Here is a 25,413-nt window from a genome sequence, read left to right on the forward strand (position 1 = left end):
GTTTGTCTGCGGCCGGTCCTCGCCCGGCGGCGCGCGGCCGCATGGAGCCCGCGCTGCTCATCTTCCTGCTCTACGTCATGATCGCGCACGAGCTGCTCTGCGGCTGGATGCAGTACCGGAGACAGAGCGCCGGACCCCGCAGGGCGGCCGCCGGACCCCCGCCGGGCTCCAGGTGTGTGCGTGTGTGTGCGTGTGTGTGTGTGTGCATACCTCCTTTGGTTACTATGGAGGCGCTGCTGTCGCCTGGAGATCCGTGTGACAGCCCGGCGGCGGCAGCCCACAGAGGAACCGATACTGATCGATAAACCGTCATTTAATATTTATGAGGTTGGCGTCAGTCGTTTGTTCAGACAGCGATGCAAAACAAAACAAAAACAAAATGGTTGTGCTGAATATAAACCGAGGTTATTGTAGTTGTGGATGGATTTTTCATTGGTTTATTTATTTTTTTATTCGTTTTGACATATTGTTTTCAATTTCACTTTAGTTTTGATTAGTATTCAAAGCAGGTTTGCTAGTTCACTTTAGTTTTTACGGTTTGGAAAATGCTCGGATTTAGTTTAGTTATTATCAGGTTCAGTGTAAGTTCTAGGTTGTTTTTTCAACATGAGGTATTTGTCAGAGGCCAGATTAAAAAAGGTCAGAAAAAGTATTGTGTGATTAAACACTCAACATAACACTACTCCTTTTGTTTAGATGAACCAACTCAAAATGAACTCATCAGCAAATTGGATTGCCCGGCACCAGCAACAGGTGCTGCAGCTCTATGACACATCACTGCAGTTAATAAACAATAAAATAGTACAGTGAATGTTTTGGACACTGAAAGTACACATGTACTGGTCTTACACTGAGAACCAATCAGATGTTAGATACTGCTCCGCACAGCTACAAAAAAGTGGAAGATAGATTTCATATCCAAAATACCAGGCCTATGATAACTTGACAAATACCACACAGCTTGCCACACAGTTAAAAGCACTCTACTGTCTAAAATATCATTGTACTTTACTGTTGTGTTAGGATTCACCTTCACTGGAACTAATGGTACCGAACCAAACCACGAGAACAGTCATCCCCAAACACACACAAGAATGTGGACAGGGCTGTAAAACCCTGTGAACCTGACAGACGCATTCTTTAAATGTTCTTTGGCTTTCCAATTAAGATCAAAACAAGATGAATTATTGAGTCAGGTGTTGGTTGATTACAGGAAAGATTACTCATTCATCTTATGAATTGAAGTAATGTGGTGCGTGGTTCACTCTTTCTAGTGAAATCATGCAGGCATCTGTGTCTTTTTTTAAACCACTTGTGCTCCACCTGTCCATCCTCAGCTCCCGGGTGTGTCAGGGAGCCTGGAGGAAGAGCAGCCAGTCAATCCGGACCATCAGAGGAGGGAGGGACCTGAGGAAGAGCGGACGCATCGTGAGAAAAGCCTAATTGAAGAGAGAAGACAGACACATACAGCGTGGACACTTGTTGAAGAGTAGTTACTGACTTACTGAGTGCGAACTTGTCTGCAAGTCTGATCCAGTTCGCCTTGCCTTTCATTTTAATTGCACATTTGGGCATTTGAACCATTTATTACTGTGGATATTTGTGTAACAGACACCATTTATCATTTTTACCATTAGGGTCTTTTAAGGTGGACAAATGCTGAGAGGGTACGATTTAAAAAATGTAAAAAAGGCGAAAGATCCAGCATTTGTACTCAGAAATATGAGGTGTTGTGTGTCAGTCTGATGATCTTAATGACTGGCCTTCATCAGATCAGTGTCAGAGCCTCTTCTCATCTGTTTACTTTTCAGCTGCACCTTCCCCAAATGTTGTTTTGATTTGGCTGTACTGCTTAAAGCCAACAGCATTAGCTACCCCCTTGACCTTTGTTTCAAGTGACTGACTTATTGTTAAATGTGAAATGCCAGGGGCATCCTGGAAGTCTTTTTATTGATCTAAGATGCACCATGTAACCACCATGTTTACAGCTCATTTAAGGTTGTAGACTGTGGGTTGACCTGTTTCTCCTACTGTTCTCTGTGTCTCAGTTAAGTCAACTATCAAATAAAGAGGCAATAAAAATAAGCTTTAAGAATGATGGTGAGATAGTGTGAGATACAATGCACATTACTGAGGTGTAATAATAGTTGAGATTTTTCAGTGGCATCGTTGTCTTTCTGTGCTACAACCGTTTTGTTTTTTTTCATTTGTGTGTGTGTGTGTGTGTGTGTGTGTGTGTGTGTGTGTGTGTGTGTGTGTGTGTGTCTGTGTTCGTTTGTGGTTTATTGTCATGGTATATGTTGCTCTAAGCAACCTTCAAAAAATGCTGTTGACAGGACGAAAACTTCAGTCACTGCTGACTAAGACAAAAAAAAAAACAGCTAACATACATAATGTCAGACTGTTTAATGAAGGAAAAACAAAAAAGGAATTCATTCTTACTATTGGCGAGGATGTCTGAAGGACCTGAGAGTCCTTCAGAGTAGCCAGTTGTTTGCAGCCATGCAAGCAGCTCGGTGAGGCTGTTGTTCGGCACTGCAGTTCACTAAATGTAAATTTCAGTGTGTTAGCATGATAATATTTGCTCATTAGCGCTAAACACAAAGTAAGGCTGATGGGAATGTCATTAGTTTTGCAGGTATTTGGTAATAAACCAAAGTATTGGACAAGTTGAAATCTTGATCTGATGAAAAACTGCTTAAAATCTCCAAAGTTATTGTCAAGATATTTCACTTTCAACCTAAAAGTTCAAAACAGAGGAACACCCTGCACAGCTATTTAGTGAGGCAGGTGCGTTGGAGGATGAATGGATCCAAAGTAGCAATTAAAAATCCTGCAAACTGTCTAACTCTAGTAATAAACAATTTATTTGCAACATTTCGGGGCTTGACATTTCAGTGCAGGCAAAATTATTTCAATGCAAGACAAGGTCTAGCACTGAAACATTGAGAATAAATTGTTTATTGCAAGTTAGACATTGTGCTGAATTTTTTAATTGCAACCCAAAAGTTCAGCCTGCTGCTAACAGTGCAGAAAGTCCTGCACGCATCATCTCTATAGTATTGGCAATACCCCTCCCTTGTATTGTGTAGCTGAAATGTTGTAGGGCAAGAAAAACCAAACTGTGCAAAAGAATGTCGTGCATCAAGTCTGTTGTTTGCTGGGACTGTCAAAGATTTCCTGATAACAAGCAAATAACATGCGTCATCTTAAGCTACCTTTTACATTGTTATGAAAGGGAGTGAAAACTGAGGGCAAGCTTCTAAAAATGTTAACTATGTACGATTCATGCTGACTAGATTCTCCTGTTTGATTCCCATGTTTGATGTCTAGCCAAACTTAGCAAACTTCTTCCTTTGTACAATACACAACCATACTGAGCAAACAGAGACAGAAACTATTCATTCAAGAGAAACTTTGACACGGTGGTGCAGCTATAGAGGAAAAGTCAGGATCACTAAGGTCAGTAGGATTCATCCTGTGGACAAGCTTTAATATCTGTACAATGGTTCATGTCAGTCTGTCCAATGGTTTTCAATACTTCAGGACCAACCAACTTTACCATCCCTAGAAATATGCCACTAGCATTGCAAATGAAAAAGTGTTTAAAAATGAACTGCACTTTGTTATTTGGTTGTTTGGGGCCCATGGAGGCCCTTAGTGGCTCCTCTGACCTTTAAGCAGCTTATCTTGCTTGTGTCTTTGTCTTGCTCTTTGCCCACATCACCACACTGTCCAATGTGACCGGGCCTGTTTCTGTAGAAGTTGTTAAATTTCTGCCCCCCTGGCTGATCTCAGGACAGCTTACCCTATGGAAAATGAGCGTCTGAGCAGCTTCTTGTCTTTAATTGTGTTCACTGAGCTGCAAGACTCTCTGCTCAGCGAACAGCAGTCAGTCACTATCAGCAGATGTCCTCTCTGGCACAGGTGGGTGTTCATTACTATTTCTCATGGGAGTTAATGTTCGGCTCAGCTGTGCCTGTGCAGTGACTTGGCTGACTTATTGTTTTTAATATAAAGGAGACTAAATGGGTTGATTTTGACTGAGAAGAAAAGTAGTAATCTTTCAAATACTGTCCCAGAGTTGGCTTTACAGTCAGAGGGATGAAGAATCTGATTAAGTCTAATGAAATCATCATATTGTATGCAGTGGAAACATAAATTAAGCAAATATAAACACACCCACAACTACACTACTTGCCTTGAAATGTCAAAACACGTAAGGGACACGTGGGACTGTGTCATCAGCATGGTAATTTACAGTCAGGTTAAATACCACAAACAGGTTTAGGCATGACACACACTGGGTTGTCTTGTTGATCCTCGACGACACCCGAAGACACCTGCAACACAGTAAGTCCAAATATTCATGTGTTTTAGTCTGATAATCTTTAAATAAGTCTCATAATTTGAGTTAATATATAAGATTTAAACTTTCTGATCCTTACATGAGCACAAGTGATTTTGAGTCTGCTGCAAATGTGGTTGTTCTTTAGATAAATGATACGGCACAGCCAGTGCATTAGTAAGATTTGCGAAAGTGCAGTTTTTGCAGTAGTTTTATTCCTATTTTTGTTTTCAGGTTGAATGTGAAACTGTAAATAACTGAGTAAAAGTTTAAAGTTTGATTTGACCGTTTCATCAAAAGTAAGTTATTCATGACATTTTGTTGAAAAAATGCTGTAGTATTAAACTTTTTCAGTTAAAAAGAGTAAGTGAAAGAGAGATGAAAGAAAATGAAATAAAGATTATAGAATGTTTACATTTTTTAAGCATAATATTATAATCTGATGAATATAAGATCTGTATGCAGAACTGGATCTTTAATAAATACAATATTCACAGGTTTGTAATGAAATTATAATATAAAAACAAAGCCATGTGTTATTTATGAGGCACAGATGGGAAAGTTCAGGCCTCAGAAACTAGACATCAAATTGTGTTTTTCTACTCCATTCTAATTTTATTTACAGTCATTGTATTTCAGAAATAAATCAAATATTCAGCATGCTGAAGTGAAGGGCTCACTGTCACTTCAACATGCACTGCTGCTCTATAATTATTCTTTTCATTTCCATCATTATTCTCAGATGTTGTTTTCTTTTGTCTTTCTGACTCTTTTCTTTCTGTGAGTATTTGTCACTGAAACCTTCCAGCTAAGCAAATATTTTATTTTAAGCCTTGCAGGTTTCTAACCTGACCAAACACAAACACAAATGTGAAACATTGTATGAACCTAAAACTAGTAGTAGGATTAATAGTAAGATTCATTGTCACTTTCTTGACAATTTTCCACTACTTTTTAAAAAAATGTATTCTAATTTTTTACTTTTCACCTGAGAAAAGTACAATATTTTGCATTTGTGTTACATTAAATTCATTAAGCACCCAAGTACAGAAAATGTAGCTCTACTGAGACTAAACAAGTGACAAAACCAGTGTAAACTACAGTTGAAAGCATGGAAAAGCTAAAACATATAAACGCCAGAGGTGAAAGGTCACATGATTTTGTGAAAACATCACCTCTCTCCCTCTCTCACCAAAGGTGAACATGGCGTCAGTGTCACCCAGCTCTTGCCTCAACAAGAGTGTGCGCCAGAGGTACATGAGCCTGCCGCAGGGAGAGAAGTGCCAGGTCACCTACATCTGGATCGATGGGACCGGAGAGGGGCTTCGCAACAAGACCCGAACCCTGGACAAAGAACCTGAAAGCATAGAAGGTTTTTTATTATTTATTATTATTTCTTAGTTTTGGGGTGAAAGTCATGTGACAAAAAACTGAATTCTTTACAGTAGTCAGTGGAATGTAAGGTCATTTTTCATCCTTAAATTCCGTGAGGATCTTAAACTTTTTATGTGAAGAAGGTAAAACATGCATAGAATAAGTTTGATTAAGAGGTAAAAGCACTGAATTTGATTGACTGCTCTTGTATGTAAATTAGAGGAAATCTGAGGCATTAAATTAAAAGATGGGGGGTGTTTGTGTAGATTGCTGTGGATTGCTGTGGTTTAACTCTTTAACTGTGCAGCTGTGTTGTCAGTGAGAAACACAGTGGTAGTACACCTTCATTGTACACAACACAGGCGTAAGAGCATCCTGGTGAAACCTCACTAATATGGAGGCTAAGCTGGAGAACAAATATTTGTTACTGCTCAGCACATTGGTCTAATTTAGAATCAGCTAACTTTTAATACAGCTATAATATGTATCCTCAACTCCTAATGATGCGTGGTTTCCAAAACTGCAAGGAACTCACAATGGAGAATATAATGTCTGTTTACCAGTTACAAACAATGTGCAGGGCTTTGTCTCAGCAGCATCTGAGCTAAGATAGTCTGTGGGCAGTTCTGAATTATATTTAGGAGAGATGCTTTGACAATAATCCTCAGACTGAAATGATCTTGTCAGATATCCCTGAATGGAACTTTGATGGCTCGAGCACGTACCAGGCCGAAGGCTCCAACAGTGACATGTACCTCATCCCAGTCTGCATGTTCAGGGATCCATTCACCCTGGACCCCAACAAACTGGTCCTCTGTGAGGTCCTCAAGTACAACCGCTTACCTGCAGGTATGATTTTTCCCATTTTTGATCATGTTTTACTGATCCCACTCAGTAAGCTCAGGACAAACAAGTTTTCCTGCTTTTGTCTTTGCTGTCTAGAGACTAACCACCGAGCTAGCTGCAACGAGGTGATGGAGAAAGTCAAAGAGCACTGCATGTGGTTTGGTATGGAGCAGGAGTACACACTCTTTGGAACAGACGGACATCCTTTTAGTTGGCCCACAAATGGATACCCATCACCCCAGGGTGAGTTAGCAGTTATTCTTATCTCCTCTTTGGAGCACTGGTATCTAATATTGAAACATAAGTTACTAGTACTTAATAAGTGCACTTTATAAGTTCTTTACAAGTACTAAATCATGTCTTGCATTTACTTAACTTACGGAGCAGTAATTAGCTGTTTGTGAAAGGAAAACCCTGGTCCATGATCTAGCTTAAGGGCACCAAAGCCACCCGAACAATATCATATATTAAACTTTATATAATACTACTACAGACATGATTATTAATGAAGTGGAAAGGTCAACCACAAATGCCATGCATGTATACTTTTTGCACAGGTTTTGTATTTATTTTTGTCTTACCAAGCATCCCATCTTGTCCCCCACTTTAAGGCCCTTACTACTGTGGGGTGGGGGCAAAGAATGCATATGGACGGGACATTGTGGAGTGTCACTACAAGGCCTGCCTCTACGCAGGGGTCAAAATCTATGGCACCAATGCTGAAGTTATGCCATCTCAGGTAAGTGTCAGTGTGATGCACAGTGGAAAGACAAAAGCATTCAAATGGAATTATCTTTTTATCCATCTTTGTTTTACACTTCCCCCTCTGCTATTCTCATATTTCCCTCTCTTCTCTTCCTCTGCATCCTCTGGCTTTAGTGGGAGTTCCAGGTGGGTCCCTGTGAAGGTATTGAGATGGGCGACCATCTGTGGGTTGCACGTTTTCTGCTGCACCGTGTGTGTGAAGATTTTGGGGTTGTGGCAACACTGGACCCCAAACCAATGGAGGGCAACTGGAACGGTGCTGGTTGCCACACGAATGTCAGCACCAAACAGATGAGGGAGGAAGGCGGACTGCAGTAAGTAAACATCTCCTGTGAAACAGTAATTCATGCAATAATTCAAAGTTTAGTTTTTTTTTTTGTATTTTGTCCAAAATGATGATGATGATGATGATGATGATGATGATGATGATGATGATGATGATTATTATTATTATTATTATTATGTACTTTCAAAAATAATTTAGTTATTTTAGTTTTCCATTTGGTCAAGAAAGTTTAATGTTCTAGTAAATAGAGTCTTTCATAGTTGCTAAAACATTCACTATGATTTACTTATTATTTGATATGTTTCAAGCTTTACTTTTTGTGTCTTTTTGACTATATGTGTGTTTGTGGTAACCAAAAACACGGCAACATGCACCAGCTTATCCAACTAAATCTTTGCATTGACACACTACAACTACAACTTAATCATTTTTTATTTCTTACATGCTCCAAAGTAAAAACAAAGAAAACATTGAACTAATTATCTATGAGCCAAAGCATTTGTCACTTAACTGACATAAATAGAGCATCTGTAAATTGTGTAACTTAAAGTAGCTATAATCAATATTTTTCTGTTAACAATGGATCACATTTCTACATGTATCTGAAATGTTTTGCACATAGTGAGTAGCCCACAGAGAATTAGTTTCCTTCTGAACCATAGGGTTTTATAATAACCAGGTCATTGTTATGGTTTTGACCTGTGACTTTACTGATTTGGTTCATTCTCACCACTCTCATTAGCTTAATTTTAAGCTACAGCAGGCAGCTGTTTTCAGCAGCAGACAGCAGACATACACAGTTAGAGACTATCTGAACACAGCGGCGCATTTAGCAGCTGAGGAGTCAGACATTTCCCTAAGGAGACTGAGGAAACTGAAAACAGGGGAAACAAAGAGAGGAACAAAGGAGACTATTCATCATGTGGCAATAAAAATAACTCCAAACAAGTATTAGTGTTAGTTTGTATCTGCTAGATGTGTACATAGGTAACTGATTGCTAACAATTACGCTGTATCAATATAAAAGTTAATGTGATCACTACCTGTTCCTGCTTTCCCCAAGTTGTAAAAAAAAGCAATCACTGCAGGTTTAAGGTAACTGTCAGATTTCATTAACAGGAAAATGTGATGGCAGGACACAGTTGTTTGTGGGTCACACTGCAAGTTTATTCATTAGAAAATCATAAGATTAGTTCTTTCATTATACTTTTTAGCTTTATACACTGAGAGATCAATAAACCTACTGTCTTATGAAGTACCAAACTTTCATAATTTTAGTTTTAAAGTTGACTTTCAGGTGGACATTCTGGTGATTGGTCAAAATACTTATCAGCTCATGTTTCCAGCCAATAGCAAGCAATCATCACGTGTATCACCTGTATTTCTTTTCCTGTGACAGATTCATCGAGCAGGCTATCGAGAAACTGAGCGAAAAGCACAGCGAGCACATCTGTCTGTATGACCCTCATGACGGCCAGGACAACAAGAGACGTCTCACGGGTCTCCACGAAACCTCCAGCATCGATGATTTCTCTGCTGGGGTGGCTAACCGAGGCGCCAGCATCCGTATCCCTCGCCAGGTTGGCCAAGAGAAGAAAGGGTACTTCGAGGACCGCCGGCCTGCAGCAAACTGTGACCCATACACTGTGACAAAGGCCATTGCATGTACCTGCCTGCTGGATCCAGAAAAGGAAGAGGAGTGAAAGTAGGAGGAAGGTGCAGCCTGCTGTACTGGCTATGTAGTCCTACATCCCTCTGTGAGTTCACCTGAGTTGGACTCTTGAAAAACAAGAAATTAAGACATGCAGACTTAATGGTTATTGTGGTGGCATGTATGTTCTAGGTTTATATTGTATAGACTTTCCTCAGTGCTTTAACTGTCCTTAGAAAAGAAATGTTGAATGTTTTGCACCACACCTTTGTCAGAACTGGATATAACTATGTGTTATGACTGTTCTGAGCTCACATGCTTATCATGCTGCACTGAATTATGAATGATTGTTTTCAAAACGTGTGTTACAGGTGTTACCTTGAAATATAGTGCTATAACTGTCTCTGCTCTTTCTTGTTTGTTCGTTCCTTTGCAATTTCAGGGTATAGAAAGTCAAAAACATAATAAGGCCAATAAATCAATACAGCATCAATATTGTGATTATTGTGTTCTAAATACTGTGAATGCTTAGGTTTCAAGGCAGTAAATGGCAGTAAATTTTGTCATTTTTTAGTGCTTTAGCTCAACAGAATCAACAGGGAATTGTTCATATTGTCTGGTCATTATAGTCACATTACAAATGATTTAGAAGGTCTTTCTGAATGTACGGATAGTGATCCCCATGTTATATAATTACGAGATAACATACCAGTCGGACTCAAAGTTTGTCCAGAATTTTGACTGGTAGTGTGTATTGATATTGAAGAATTTGCTATGAAATATCAATTTTCGCCCAGTTATCTTGTTCTTGCATCTCCAAGATGATTCTCAGCAAAATTACAAAAGATAAAAATCATCTGGCCAAACCCACTACTGCACCATCACAGATGCAAGTGCTTTCTGGCAACTGTCCACCAAGGGGCGCTACTAATATAGTTTTCATCCCACTGCATGCCACCATGACTGTACAGCTAAAAATGTGCTATTCACCAGTCAGAACCACCTGACAAAAGGTCAGAGTGTCACAGCAGACCAGAGCCATCTGTGCAGCACTTTCAGAGGGATGAATGAAATGTGGTTAAAACCTTGAAGAAACGACTAAATAAAAAAGACACATAAGGGCAGCAAAGACATGAATGAGATTGTTTAGTCATCATCGTACTGGCATGGCTTCACCTCAGCTTGATGCTCAGCGTGCTTGACATATGGCGTTAACATCTTATCCTGCCACTTCCTGACATATGATCCTCTCTCACTTTCAGCCTCGTGGAGTCAAATGACTCATTATTCAAACTGTTTGAGAGGTGGTTTCACAACAGGAGTAAACAGAAAAAAAGATTCTTTGGACCAGATCAGATGCTACGGCATACCAGATTTCCATGGATACAGGCAGTAACTTGGCAACCCTGGTGTTTGTCTGTCGTCATGGAAACATCTGTCTCAAAGCTTTTACAAGGAATATTTGCAGCCTGGGGAGATGATGAGAGAAAGACAGAAGCAGAGAGAGAGAGAGAGTTGATGTCTGTCTGTCTGTCTCTGTGTGTTTGGTGGAATTTTCTAGTAATTTTGACATGCTGAAGCTCCATAATGAAAGGTGCAAGTCAAGACAATACAATAGAATCATGTTTTCTTTGAGCTTAGCTATTACTTCTGTTGCAGCAAATGATGATGCACACTGAGACAGGAAGTACCTTCAGAGACAGGAAGTATACACAGAAATGTGAGGTGTATGAACCATGTGAAGTACTGTAAGAAATATTTATGCTAAGTCATAGTGTGTTTTGAGTATTTAGTGTGTTTAGTCCGGTCTAGGGCGCAGACTGAGATTAGTGTGGCGTTGATGGACACTTTGGTCCAGCAATGCACAAAGAAGGAACTCACAGGTGGAAAAAAATGAGAAGGTGGTTGGCATGAGTGCTGCACACTCTGCTGACAGCTTTCGTATTAAATCTTTGATGCAACATTTCTTGGTGAGGTTTTAACCTTTTTCGGTGTTCTCTGGTACGCAACTTGCTTTTCCTGTTAATACAAAATGGTATTGTGATTATTTTTCTGCTGAATGGAGAAAAAAAAGTGCTCTTCACATTGACAAAGGGGAATTGCAACACTGCCAGTTTACATCTAAATACCACAGTTTTGTTCAGCATGTGTTCCTCTTTTCAGCATAGTTAGTCTTATAAATCATGTAAACAAAGACAGCTTTATATATTATTTCAGTTCCCCAAAGCAACACATTTTAACCCTGCAGAACTATTATAGACTGTCTGCACTCTCAGACAGTAAGGTGCTTGTCATGGGGACTCTGCTTTATAGGGACAAACCCAGATAATATACCACTGGTGCAATTAGACATCAACAAGGCTGGATTACCAACTGGGCAAAGTGGACAACCCCCCTGGTGACTGGGAACTCCAGGAGTCCCAGAAGGTCCAGTCTTACTGTACTGTAAATCAGCAGGTTGTATGCTACAATCTGTTGTGAGAACAGTCCACGTGTCAAAGACTAGTTTATACACCTTTTATTTCAGTTTTGTGTTTACCACACAGCAAACCTGGGGTCAGCTAGAATTCAAGCATAGAAAAGCTACACACACTGTACAGAGAGTGGGAGCAACAGGGGTTAATAGGGGCCCAGTTGCTCATTCTTTGTCCACAGGGTCCCCCCAGCAGGTTAATCCAGGCATGGGGCATCTGTGATGATACACTGGTGGGCAATGTGCCTAATGTACAAAACTTCTCAAAGTGTGTCATGAGGATACACTTGACCTGTTTGACCTTTTTGGTCATGACCTTTTCAGATGTAATAATTAAAACTGAATTTCTTTTATTTTACCACAAATTATCCGGCAAATGAATTATATAAGAGATTTTCAATCCCTGCCCACAACCCACAGTGTACAGTGCTATCCTCCCTCCCATGACTCTCAAGTCGCTCAGGGTGACGTCACCGGTCTCCACGGGGCCCGCGGCAGCGGCAGGTGAGATCTCAGCATCGCCTCCTCTCAGCGGCAGAGACGCGGAGCGGCGGCGGAGCGGAGCCATGGGGAAGCTTCAAGAATTTGATATCACTTTTACCAACAACAAGGTGGTTTACGGTCCGGGAGAGTCTATCAGCGGGACTGTGAAAATACGAACCGGCAACTCGCTGCAGTACAAAGGTAAGCTTTCCTTCAGCATGTTTCCAGCCGGGGAAACTGTTATTTTCGCCGCTTGGTTCGCTGAAGCGAGCGGAGAGGCTCCACGGAAATAAACTTTTCCTCCGTGATGGAGGACATTAGGGAAGAATGGGGGACTGCGTGGCGACTTTGTGAGCGGTGTTTAGCGGCTCGTTGAAGGACCGTCGCCGTGTGAAAACCTGGTGCGGACACCGCGGATGTCGGTGCGGCTGCGGCGGGAGTGGACGGAGCGTCTCCACCCGCCTCATGACCGGAGCGGCCGCCGCGGACTCGGCGGTGCCGTTTCAGCCAGTTTGGTGCTGCTCGGTAGGCACGTCGCTTGAAACCCACATCCTGGAGCACATCCTGCTTGTGACAACATGTTGCTTCCATGCATTGTTTCTGCCGAGCCCTAGGCACTGTTTAGGGATGTTGCTTGGACGGTGAAGCACCCAAAAAGCAGAACAACAGGTGTTAAAGAGATTCGTTGCTTTTCTTTTGAATAGTCCGTTCATGTTTTACGGTAGGGAAGGAAACCCAAAGCTTTTGCTGCCAACATCTCAGACAAACCACTGGAAACAGTTAACAATGGGGGGGTGAGGGAGGTTGGCAAGGTGGAGAGCAGCTTTTGGAGCCGTGGAAGGACACAAAGAATCCACTGTATGTAAGCGATACTTGTTGGGACTCTTCTCTGATAATAGAGGGCTGCTATCAACTTTAACTAAAGCACTTTTTCAAGGGGAGTCTGGCGCAGAGGTTTGTTAATTGACAGGGTCTGTAAATAAAGAGCGCTGCTGCAAAGAGCAATGTTGTTGAGGTGATTTTTGTGGCAACAGATCAGCTTTAAAGCTCATGTTTCATGGTGAGTAACAGTGGTCAGTAAAAACTGCTCAGCTGCAGTGATAAACTCGAAGAGCAGTCATGTAGTGCAGCATCTGAAGGGAATGAGCAGCACAGAAATGTTAATGGAATTAATTCCTATTTCATTCATTTTATATGTGTGTGAAATAAGGCATGCACAGCCCATATTTTTATTAAATATTTTGAGCAATTTGAGGTTTTTCTCAAGTTGTTCTGCAACACCTCTACCTGTTTGTCTGCCCTGGTGAGATTAATTTAGCATAATGCACCGGCTGACCTGCAGCAGATGGCCTACAGCAGAGGTCAGAGCTCCCACTGTGCTCAGTTACACTGTGAGGTCACACGGCTGCGGCTTTTCTGTACCTTACACTGGGCGTTATTCACAAATTAACCCCTGTGGTGATGGCTGCTGTGGTGGTTGACGAGCACACAGGCAGCAGGAGAGCTTCTCTAAGTCAGGTGAACAGCTCAATAAAAGCACTGATGCTGAGAGGAGAATGTGTGATGTGATGCTGACTGAGGGTTTGGATCAGCTCAAGGACATGGGCAGTATCTGTTGTATTTACTGATGGTTGGACCATACACTTTTGTTTTGCCCTAATTTGTGAGAAGTGACATATCACACCTGCAACAAAGTGTGAAAAACCACAGGGTGTTTTCAGAAACATAAATGCTGGTTCGGTTGGCTGCCTTTACCACCCACTGCTATTGAGGTTGGGCCACCTTCACAGACAGAGTCTACCAACTAACAGTCAGAGCCCTCCCCTGACTTATAAGTGAAGGTGCTCCAAATGAGGAGACTCGAGCTCCAGCTGGGGCTTTCAGCGTGTCCATTAATGTGCTGCAAATGCAGAGGCTGCATTATGTGTCAAGTGACCTACCCCTCTTAACCATGGCTGCTGATGATTCCATCAATCAGACGACTTGAATCATGCTGCAGCAGGGAAATGTGTGTGTGCGTGTGTGTGTGTGTGTGTGTCTGCTTTGTTCAAGCGTGAGAATTTCCTGTTTTTGTTTCTAGAGAAGAGATCAGACAGAAGTTGTTGGTTTATCACTCTAAGTCTGACTTTTATTTTCCTGAATGGAGTAGGAGTTGGTTCCTCGTGTAATCAATTTTCTCCATTTATTTGATTAAGGATGTCTGATGAAGTCAGTTGATGAATAGTGTGGGTAATACATGGATCACAATAATGATGCAGGTGAAGAGTGAAAGGCAGAGTCCAAGACTAAAATCTATATCATGGCAAGGACGGTTACAATATATATCACTGTATATTTGTTTTTCTTCAAACCACTACAACCACTGTGGTCTGACATAATTTGCAGATAATCACTTTCTGTTTGTTGTCTGACTTTTTACAATCTGAACCCTGTCTATATTTCTTTTTACTAACTCCTTCTCTTCATCATGTGCAGCACTTTCAGCCATTTCTTTGATTTCAAAAATTGCAGCTGAGCTCTTATAATTTTCCAGATCATTCACTTGTGCAGACACATGACGGCTAGTCACGGTTTAGTGCATTGCTGCAACCCACTGGTTTAGTTGAGTTATTGCCCCTTTTGCCACCAGTCTGCATGGTTTAGTCAAAATCTGTACTGTAGGGAAAACTCACACTGGTGTGCTTTCTATACTGTTTGTACTACACTATAGAGCGGCACTGGTCTCATCATTCAGTACAGGACTGTCTGCAGTATCATCAAAGTGGACTGTTGAATGTTGTTGCATGTGTTTTGAGTGTGTGTGTGTGTGTCCGTGCTGAAAATCCAGCCACAGGCTATCCATTACATAGATTGTTGCACCATATGATCTGCATGAATCCTTGTTTTGTTTACAGCGCAGTGTGAGTTGGGTGTGTACTGTTACCAAGTATAATGGTGAAATAAATACAGAGATATTAATAAACGGACGCAGGCTTTCTGAGATGCTGAACATTGTAGAAGCCAAATTCTCAGCCTCACTCTATTATTGATGATGGAGACCATTAGACAGCATTTCTATTGATCCCTTACAGAGACAGTCGTATAAGAGGAGTCATGAATGGATAAATGAAAGCACATGAATAAGCCACTTATACACATTGCTTACACATAATGTTGAACATGGACTGCAGCTCTGTTGAGAACTGACCAGTATTCGTACACGTTATGTTCATGTTGGAGATTGTGCAGTGTATGAGTTAGTGCCAACATTGTAATGGCAATATAGGAAGTAGGTTTTCCATTATGTAGGAATGCAAAAAGTAAGATTGTTATCTTCTTTTAACCATAGCCACAATGTTTTCCTAACTAAGTGTTTTAGTTGCTTAACTGTAAAGTGAAAATCCTTAAACGTTTTCTCCTGTTTGATTTGGCAACAGTCATTGAGCAACTACTTTGGCAGGAAAACAACAGAGGACCAGTTGCTGTGTCAGTAGCACAGCTGTACATGTTATAGTGAAACCAAACATGCATTATTTTAATGAAGAAGTCAGTCAATGATCTTTTCCTGTCATGCTATTGCGATCTGATTTCATTCTGCACATGGTGTGAGTAGTTTTTCACTCAGCAGTGAGTAACCCTCAGTAACAGGAGTTGGTTATGTTGGAGGTGTGCAGCCTTTTGCCTGCAACTCTTCATGTAACAGCTCCCTGTGGCTGCAGCTTATTCTTTCATTACTCACTGCCATAAAAGCGATTTCCTGTCAAAAAATGACAGTTGTTTTGTCAATGCATCTTTGATGAACTGTCACTGTTCCTGCTAAATTCATCTACAAATTCATTGCTTTTCCTGTGGACGATTCACAAGAAAAACCACACAGTTGAATGCTTATGTTTTGAAACAGCAGCAATAGGAAATTTTCCATTTTCATCAGCAATAACTTCATACAGCATTAGAGGAGTCAACAGTAACCTAACACGGATATGACTGTGATACAGGTATAATCAGTAGCACTAGATTACATACAGCATTGTTTCCTGTCGTGTTCATGTGCTCAGCAAGCTCCTCAAAACACTAGAACGTGGTTGAATCTCAGATGTTTCCTCCTCTAACCATCTTGATACTCTGTGCTCTGTCACCTGACAACCTAGCGTGAGCAGTGGTGGTGGGCAGGACACAAGGCCTGATCCAGATTTCTCAATGAGGAAGTAAGCGTATATGTGCTTCCAGTTTTCCATTTTTATCACTTTTTATGTGGGAAAACCACATCACAGCGTTTGGAGAGGAACTTTAATTTTGTGGCGTAACATGTTGTTAATATCAGTTTTGTTGTAGAGCTTAACAGGTAAAGGAACAAACATTTTCTGTTGTAGATTTGGGGCATTAACAGAAAACAGACTCACTCCGAAGCAGGGGATCCCTCTGTGTTAATGGTGATGACTTATAGATTTGTGGTAAAGGGCGTAGCCAGCCTGTCTGTTCTGTTTAGCCTCCTCTTGTTTCTTGGTCGGCCTCCTGGCTTTTATCTCAGTGATACAGGAGATGTTGCTGCATTGACTCAGTCTATGAGCCTGAATGGACGTTTTATCTCATGTGGGACATACCTCTGTATTGACAGTTTACTTCAGGCTCCAACACGAACAAAATAACATGTACAGCTGTGTGACTGCGTGCTACTGAGAGGCAGGAAGGTTTCAGAGCAGAAATTGAAACAGGAAATTATTCATTTTAAGTGAAAATCCATTTGACCTGACTTCCTGGCTGTTTATAGTCTTATTTATCTTGTTAAGACTCTTTTCTGTATGAGTAAGTTGACTCCAAAAGAGTGCAAATGAGACATTTCAGCATGTTGTTCGTTTGTATCTCAGATAACAGCAGTGGATCTCATCTTAGTTTACAGAAAAGCAGAGGCACACAGTCACTGTAACCTATTCATCATCTGTGGTAATACAAACCACAAGCTTTGTGTAAACAAGACAAGACGTCCCCTCAGGTCCATGTGAAGCCAGCCACAAGTGCATATATGCACATACACACACACGGTGACAATCTTCCATTAAACTTGTGACAAATCTTTTGCTGCTCTTATGCGTAATCAGCAAATTACTAAACCATCCTGTAACTCATGGTGTCAGACTAAATGTCATGTGAATGAAAAAGTTTGAGTTCCTCCGTGGCTGTGGGTTTTTACAGCCATGTTTGTTCTATCCTGGACAAGTCTGCACTTGTCCACATAGCAGCAGTCAGTTTAACAAAGTATTAAGTATAACTCCAGATAAGACAAATGAGGTCTGTAGTCAGTAATCATTGGGTTTTGGACACAATGAAAGTTGTATATGCCAAACAAGTGAGAATAATAAAAGAAAATAACATTTTCCTTTCTTAATGTTAAAGAAAATGTGGGTCAGCACATTAGGCAAAAAATGTGGATTGTATGCACTGAGGCAATGTAACTGGTAAGATCTGAAATGGTTATGTTAGCTAGACCTTGATATATTAGATTTAGGTATAAAGTTGCATATCGGACTACATACAGTATATCCATCCCATAGTGTATCTCATCTTTGCTGGAGCTCTGACCTGCACCTAAAGGTACTTAAAGGTACGTTTATGCTGCTGAGTGCATTGCCTCAATACCTCTCTTCCACTCTTCTACAGTGCCAATAGTTTGCAACACTAGCTAATGTTAGCTTAGAAGTGGAGTCTGCTAACGTCAACAAATGACCAGCTTCTGGCACAACACAGACTCCAACACAAACTCCACGTAAGCGCAAAAAACCCCCCCAAAGTTTTATCTAGTGAAGCCCATCCAGCCAAACGGGAATATGACCAACTTCAGGAAGAACAAGGGTCAACATCAGCTGATAACTATATTATGCTTCATAAATCTCAATTCAAAAAACATAACATTAGTTAAACTATAGTCTCACATGGCCAGACCTATGTCCAAGCAGACAAATCCCGGTGGGCCGCTGCATTGTTGGGCTTTTGGACCAGCAAAAAGTCCAAATGCATAAAGGTTCTGCTATCCCTCTTTATCGGCCCTTTCTGTGTGCATGTCATTCGGGGTGTGCATGAGGACATGTTTGGTCCAATCCAGGACGTCATTCCTGTAGCCCGTAGATGTTCCTTCCATCCCGTTAGTCGCTGCACGGTCTCTTGTCTTTAGTACCAGTTGATCCCATTCAAAACTCCACATGGTCTAGTAGGAAGGGATGGACGGGTGGATTCCTTCTCCTGGTCCTTAAATTGGCTCTATCCAAGTGTCATACATGGCTGCGTTTCTCTCTGAACATCACTCCTCATGCCCAGCACGCTTTCCCATGCTTACTTATGGAGTGTGAGGAACAGGATGCTGACTGCAGTTCACATTCGTAACAAGGCTTTTCTGAATGTTACTTATAAAACCTTTAAAGGTGCACTGTCATAAGAAGTATCATTCAGCCTGTGAACAAACAGCTGTATAATGTCTTCTGTGGCTCTGGTACGAGCGCTCTAAGGGTCAGAAAATAACCCTGAAGATGACACTAATTGAGCTTCAGACTCCAAATTTGTAATAGAAAGCCTGTTTTACAAACTGCATGCAGAAAGACACTGCTGAGAGATGCTGGCCTGATTTTAGGAAGATTCTTACAGGCCAGATTAATGCTGTTTTAGAAGTTTATTCATCACTGTTTTGAATCCAGTTGATCTCCTGAAGGCAAACACTGCCTTTATTCAGAGAAAAACTGAGGTGAAATTGATACAGAACAAATCAATGAATCCAGTGCATGAGTGTCTCTTCACTCTGGCTCATGAACACATCGCTACAGGCTGAGTTTTTCTGTGGGACCATCTAGACCGAGTGGCATGAGTAAATCACGACATCACTTCCCCGAGAGTCACTGATAAGAGATCTGTCTGTCTGAAAACCAGTGGAGCTGCTCTGAAACCAAACATCTCAGTCCTCCAGATTTTTACACATCTACCCTTAAATGATTCATAGTGAGTAGAACAAAGATCCATTGTTTTAGATAAAATTACTGCTACTGCTACTAACACTATTGCAATTTCTACTAGCAATACCTCAACTGCAACTGAAGCTGATACTGCTACTGCCACTGCTAAGCAGCAATGTTACTACTTCTAAATAAAAAAATAATAATAATGATAATACATTTTATTTCAATTATTATTTTTGTAATTTTGAATTTAAAAGGAAAAGAATAAAGATTTTAAGATTTTTTTGGAGTCCATCTGTTCGTTGATCATTCCGCATTCTTCTTTTTGTTTGTAATTAATTACTGCTTAATTACACTGTACTCATACTCGTTTCTGCTTCTGTTTGTACAGTCCTTTGAGAATTGCCTGTTTTAAAGGACTTAACCGATGTTAAGTTAAAGTCAAAGTAAATGATCTAGAAGCCGAAGAAGAAAGTTTTTTTTTTTAATCACTTTGACTTGTTGTCTTTTGTCCTGAAATGAGGAGCTTGATCACAGTGACTCAGACTGACTTCATTCTCTCTGCTGCCCTTCAGAGTGGGTGGGTGGCATCGATCCACATGCACATCATCAGTCAGCGTGCTGCGCCCATAGAATTGGTACTGTCAGCTGGAAACCTTTGCACCAGCTGCTCCCTCTCCCTTTGGACTTAGTCATGTTAATAATAACTATGCTTTGACCTCCATAACCAACACCCTGTCTAACCCCACGGCTGGTTATTTAGGTCTGTCATAAGAGGATTCTGTCTCATTCACCCTCATAAGCATAGATACACCCCCTGATCGCCCCACACCCCCTCTTTGAAACGCTGTCCCACTTCCTGTGCTGTAAAACGAGAAAAAGAGCGAAAGCAGTTTGCCGAGAGGATGCCATTCTTCTGTGAAAGTGGAACAAAATGTCAGCTGTGCCTGCCGAAGAGGAAACTAAAGATAGCAAACTCTAGCTGGGAGATAACAAGTTGCTTTATGGCCGCACTGGTATGTTGTTGGGAGTGAAATGTTACATGATGTGGTGATTCAGGCCCACAGGGCAATGTGAAAACAGTCCCTTTGCTGGAAGCTGGACCACAACTCCGACGCCTTTAGTCTCTTTTTCCTTCATAGTTTTGGCTTTAAGTTACATTTACTGTGTGGTCCAGCCTCAGGGTCATTTCCAACAGCATTAGGCAGCTGTTTTTTAGCAACAACATTACCTGTTGAGCACCAAACAGCAGACAAGTAGCTGGTGAAGGAAGTGGAACATTTAGTAGCTGAAGAGCCCTAACCCTAACCCGAACCCTTGTGAATTTCTTTGACCCAAAAGCCCAAAAACATGAATTATTGGAGATTTAACTTTTTATTGAATGGAATGAATCCCACTGAGAATCTCTAAACAATGTTTCTATGTGTGAAGCAATTAAACACAGTGAATACCTTGCTGCAAGGCGCACAGATTATGTCTTTTAAAGCTTCTATTTAGAAATGAACCTGGCTGAATGAGTGTGTGTGTTTGCTGCTTGTCTGTGTTTTATGTTACTATAAATTCAGTGTTTGTTGTTTGGTTTTGGACAGTTGGTCAAGTGAAACAAACCACAAAACCAGATCAAATTATTATAATACTCACTGATTATGAAAAAAACATGAGTTGCTCAACAGTTTTTAGTGTCATGTTCAATTCAGGATATTAGATACTTCTGTTTTCTTTCACAGCTGCCGCCTTCATTTTTATCTCAAGTCTCTGAGTCATGCTCTTGTAAACAAGACACAGTTTCACACACATTTCAGAATTCATAGTTGTGGGAAATCATGTTTGTGAAGGGCTACAAGTTTTTAACCACTGGCTCAAATGAGACAGAGGGTTTCAGGTCTGCTGTCCTGGTTGGTTTTCTAGAAGCCTCAGACCACTGGCAGCTGTAATTGTTGAACCTACTTCACCTAAAAAGGAAAGGTCACTCATGGCAGTTGAAACTCAGCTCCACGTCAGCCCTCTCCAGACAACGGCTTCTTTACAAAGATGGGCTCATAAAAATGGATCATGTGTTGGCACCAGTAGCCCAAGTCTTTGGATGGCACTGATATCATTGTTTATCATACGTCACTGCTGCAGCTGCAAATGCAACAACAAGACCACTGTATCATCTCAAACGCTCCCCCATCGTAAAGTTAGCTGTGATTTAGCTCTGACAGTTACATTCAGAGGGAGCGGCAGAGGGCTGAAGGTCAGTGTTGGGCGTCAGCTGGTTCGAAATGACTAATCAAACAATCAAAGTCAATGACTTTCAGTGTGGAGCAGAAAAAATCCCTCTGTTACAGCTACCTGGATACAAAACACAGTGCAGGCCAGTTTTAATGATACTTGTAGGTATAGCAGTAATCCACATGAAACCACCTGATTTAACAGTTTGATATGATAATAAATATAAAAGAGAATTGATGACTGACTGAACTTTGATTTATGATTCATAACAACCAGATCTTTTGGCCTCCACTGCCATTATTAAGGAGGTAAAAGTGTGACAACAGTGTCTAGTTGTGCCTTACACTGTCTTGAATATCTTGATCCTAAAATCTTGTTTTTTTTAAGATGCAACTTGATTCAAGTTCTGAAACAAGCTGCTTTGTATGTGAAACCAGTAAAATGAGATCAGGTCAACTGAGGACACTGCTGATAGCCACGAGGGAGAAGCTAATGCTTAAATGTGGGTCTCTGCTGACATAGATACCATCAAAAGAGATCCAGGCTAGCGGAGAGGCTGTGTTTACACGTCATGATTCCCAAGCAAGCCTCATACAAATGTCAAGTCAACAAAATATAAAAACTATCTGGAGAATAAAAAGATTCATTCCCTGATATATGATAAACCAGTTGACAATTTAGCTGCTAAATATATGAGCATCGTCAATGTTTTTGTTGTCAGCAGACAGAATACAGAGGCAGTGTGTGTCTCATCAGGTCACCATGTTTGTCTGGATTTGAGCCTCATGCAGTGAAATGTGGAAATTTCAAAGCATGATGGGAAATGTGGGAGTGAGTGCACAGACTAAAGATTACATGTCTGCTGATTGTTTTGTGATGTAACCTCTGCAGGGATAAGCCTCTTACACATGCATGCAAACGTACTGTATGCAGGGGTTTGTGTGTATTGTCCATACAAATTACTGTTTGCATTCAATTAAATTCAATTGAATGCAAACAGTAAACATCATAAACTGATCAATGTGTGCAAAGCTTGTCAGCAACTACAGAGGTGGTGAATATTGGTGCTTGAGCTGACCCATGATACAACACACACAGATTATTATTGATTTCTTTTTTTTTAAATCACCAATGTCATCATGTCATGTGAGACAGGTTTTAAGAAGTCTTATCTGTTAGTCAGAGTTGCGTAATCTTCATGGTTCTTGAGATAGAAGGAGGATGGGTGTATTTTCCTGAGTTTGATTCCCGTGGCTTTTTAGTTCCTTAAACGGTTTTGCTGAAGAGCTCTAACAGCAGCCATAATGACGTGCAGTAATATTTATCTTTTATTCACTGAAGCAGCTTCCAGTGCAGCGTTTGTGTCTGTTACTGTTCGTACAGAGAGGTTACACAGGACATGTCTGAACGAACAGCCCAGGCTCTGTTCTGTGGGGGATTCCCTTACAGCCAGGAGTGATAGATCATAAGATCAGGTGGCTGTGTTTGACATGTCTCACTGAGAGGCATTAGAAAGGAGACGAGGGGAGATGTTGGAAAAGTGAGAGGGACTAATTGTTTGCAGCACTTAAAGATTTAATGAAGGTATTAAGCGTGGCATCGGATTACTCGGCTGTCCTGAGGTGCTGAGTGAGGGCTGTGACCTTTGTGAAAGAAACGAGAAATATTTGTTCTCATGCCATCCATGGCTATTGTTAATGCTACAATAAAAAAATATTATCCTCAAACTCCCCCAGAAAAAATCCTTTCTCTCTGAGCGCAGACCTGAGAAAACAAAACTGGAATTCATCTTTGTGCAATGTCAAAAATGAACATGTCTCTCCATGAATAATGTAAGAGCAGGATGGTTTGCCCATCAAGACGGGACTAGTAGCGCCTGGGAAATACAAATTTAACCTCAAATGTCCCATATTTGACAATTCTCTGGAGTTTTATTTGAAGTGTTGATATCCATCAGAAGATGCATTTATGGTTTTAAGAACTAAAAACAACCTCACTGTTTTATAGTTTTACATCTCCTCTCTCAGGCTTCTCTCTGGAGCTCTAGTAACAACAGGTTGGTGAACCAATCAGAAGAGAGGCACAGAGTCTCTCCTCTGATTGGCTGACTGTTTTCTGAGTGAATAAAAATATAGTAGATTTCAGGTCAACACTCACAGAAACCAAATCCTGCAAGGTTGGATGGTGGGTCCAGGTGGGCAGCTCATTTTAAGGCTCAGTTACTGAATACAGGCTGTGTGCATTTCTCTGTGGACTGAGGCTTTGATACTTTCACAATATTAATATAGATCCTGGAGCAGCTTCTCACTTTAAACCTCACTTTATACAATATGGGACCTTTAAGTTGAACTTAATGTAAGTTCCTTCATGAGCAATGCAAGTGTTCCATGTCAGTTAGATGTACTGCATGTTTATATCAAAAGCTAATCTGTGAGTGAGCCATTTGATTATCAAACCTTATTAGATGACAGTGTGAGCTGTTGTATACCTTCCAGATTTTGTGGTTTGCAGCATTTCTACATAATTTTCAGTTTAAAACAATTCAATATTATCATACAGACGCTTCTTTGGGAGTTTCCAAGCCTCATTATGCTGGAATGTATAAGTGACGTCCGAGGAGCCTGATTGTGAATGTGAGGAATGTTGATCAATTAAAGTCATTCACCAAGTCAAATGAAATCCTAGTTGTTGTAAAGACACCGTTATTCTGTGCCCTCTTGAGTCTGAGAGGCTGAGGGTTTTCTCTGTCTGCTTTGTTCTTGTGAAGTCCAGACCTTAGACAAACACTCTGAGGCTCCTTTGTGCTTCAGACCATCAGCTGACGTTAGACTAGTGTAATCAGTGTAAATAAGGAATTGTCATTATCAGTCTGACTTCCCTGTGTACTTCCCCAATAAGCTGACTCATTTTCCTCATGTAATGATGTATGAGCCCATTATCCCACACACACAGTTCTGCTGCTTTTCTTGGTAAAAATAATTATTTGTTGCTAAAGTAATATTTCTCAATGTTTTGTTTGTGTGTGTGTGTGCGCGCGTGTGTGTGTGTGTGTGTGTATGTATATATATATATATATATATATATATATATATATATATATATATGCACAAACATGATTTCTTTGTTTAAATGTAAAGAAACCCAGTAATAAAATAAAGTGCCTCTGTTTGGAAAAGCTGATGACGGAGCAAACAACAGTATTGCGTAACTGGAACATATTTTCTCAGGGAAGTGTGTCCTAAAGGACAACATTTCTGCAAAAGGGAGAGGGTGGAGGAGAAAAGCGGCATTGATGATTTTGTCAAAAAAAAATGTGAGGGAAAAACATATCCTCAAAATAGGCTTATGGGGGGGGGGGGGGGGGGGGGGGGTATATGTACAGTATATTCTTATAGGCGCAACAAGGACATTGTAGCAGAATCAACAAACAAAACAAAGACATTAGCTAAATAAAAGTTCCCATGCCTACAGAAAATACTCCTTTATGTATGGTTGCTCAGTATCTGTTAAAATTTCACATCGACACATGTCAACATTTTAACCATGCTAAGCTGTAGGTAACCATGGTGACAGTATTTTGTACAGCTGCTACATGCCAACAATTAAGCTAAATAAAAGCTAGATAAAAGTGACCTAAATGTTGGTTAAAATCAAAACAAAGTTTTATAAGACGTGGTTGATGGTTTGAACAATTATTTTAAGGTTGTTATTAAGGCAAAGTTTTTTCATTCAACTAGAGCTGCAATGATGAGTCGATTTATTGATTAGCCAATTGATAGAAAATTTACCGGCAACTATTTTGATAATAGATTAAGAGTTTAGGTCATTTTTCAAGCAAACATGGCAAATGTTTAATCGTTCGATCATCTCAAAAGTGAGATTTTGCTGCTGTTTTGTCTTACATCGTAGTAAACAGAATATTTTTGGATGTTTTGACTGTTGCTTTGACAAATCAAGAAATTTGATGGCACCAACTTGAGCGGTTGGAAATTGTGGTAAAAAAATAATTGGCAGATTAATTGACAATGAAAATAATATTCAAGATTCAAGATTCAT

The 25,413-nt window shown here is 40.6% G+C and overlaps 2 protein-coding genes across 3 annotated transcripts in view; both read left to right on the forward strand.

Moving 5' to 3' along the window:
• Positions 1-4,213: 4,213 nt before the first annotated feature.
• LOC139611787 (glutamine synthetase-like) lies at positions 4,214-9,763 on the forward strand. The gene is made up of 7 exons (XM_071466700.1): positions 4,214-4,353; positions 5,546-5,720; positions 6,410-6,571; positions 6,665-6,811; positions 7,180-7,307; positions 7,448-7,647; positions 9,019-9,763. Exons 2-7 carry the CDS (start codon positions 5,552-5,554, stop codon positions 9,320-9,322), a joined length of 1,110 nt encoding a protein of 369 aa, XP_071322801.1. The 5' UTR covers positions 4,214-4,353; positions 5,546-5,551; the 3' UTR covers positions 9,323-9,763.
• A 2,394-nt stretch (positions 9,764-12,157) lies between these two features.
• The window catches only part of arrdc1b (arrestin domain containing 1b), a 37,482-nt gene continuing 24,226 nt past the window's right edge, over positions 12,158-25,413 (forward strand). Inside the window, exon 1 of one of the 2 annotated variants that reach the window (XM_071466100.1) lies at positions 12,158-12,427. In XM_071466100.1, coding sequence (XP_071322201.1) covers positions 12,187-12,427 — 241 coding nt within the window. In that variant the 5' untranslated portion in view covers positions 12,158-12,186. Of the gene's footprint in view, positions 12,428-12,528; positions 12,752-25,413 lie in introns of those variants that run through there. The other variant, XM_071466101.1, reaches the window with a different exon arrangement.

The sequence above is a fragment of the Trachinotus anak genome, unplaced genomic scaffold (genome assembly GCF_046630095.1).
Source record: "Trachinotus anak isolate AG129_WGS33_773 ecotype Australia unplaced genomic scaffold, CSIRO_AGI_Tana_v1 ptg000028l, whole genome shotgun sequence".
In the NCBI taxonomy this organism is placed as follows: Eukaryota; Metazoa; Chordata; class Actinopteri; order Carangiformes; family Carangidae; genus Trachinotus; species Trachinotus anak.

What these genes read in the sequence shown, in the direction of transcription:
- LOC139611787 (XM_071466700.1), top strand. Translation starts at nt 5,552, where the DNA reads ATGGCGTCAGTGTCACCCAGCTCTTGCCTCAACAAGAGTGTGCGCCAG. An exon ending in CTGAAGTTATGCCATCTCAG is followed by an intron (nt 7,308 to 7,447) that starts GTAAGTGTCAGT and finishes CTCTGGCTTTAG; the next exon opens with TGGGAGTTCCAGGTGGGTCC. An exon ending in AGGGAGGAAGGCGGACTGCA is followed by an intron (nt 7,648 to 9,018) that starts GTAAGTAAACAT and finishes TTCCTGTGACAG; the next exon opens with ATTCATCGAGCAGGCTATCG.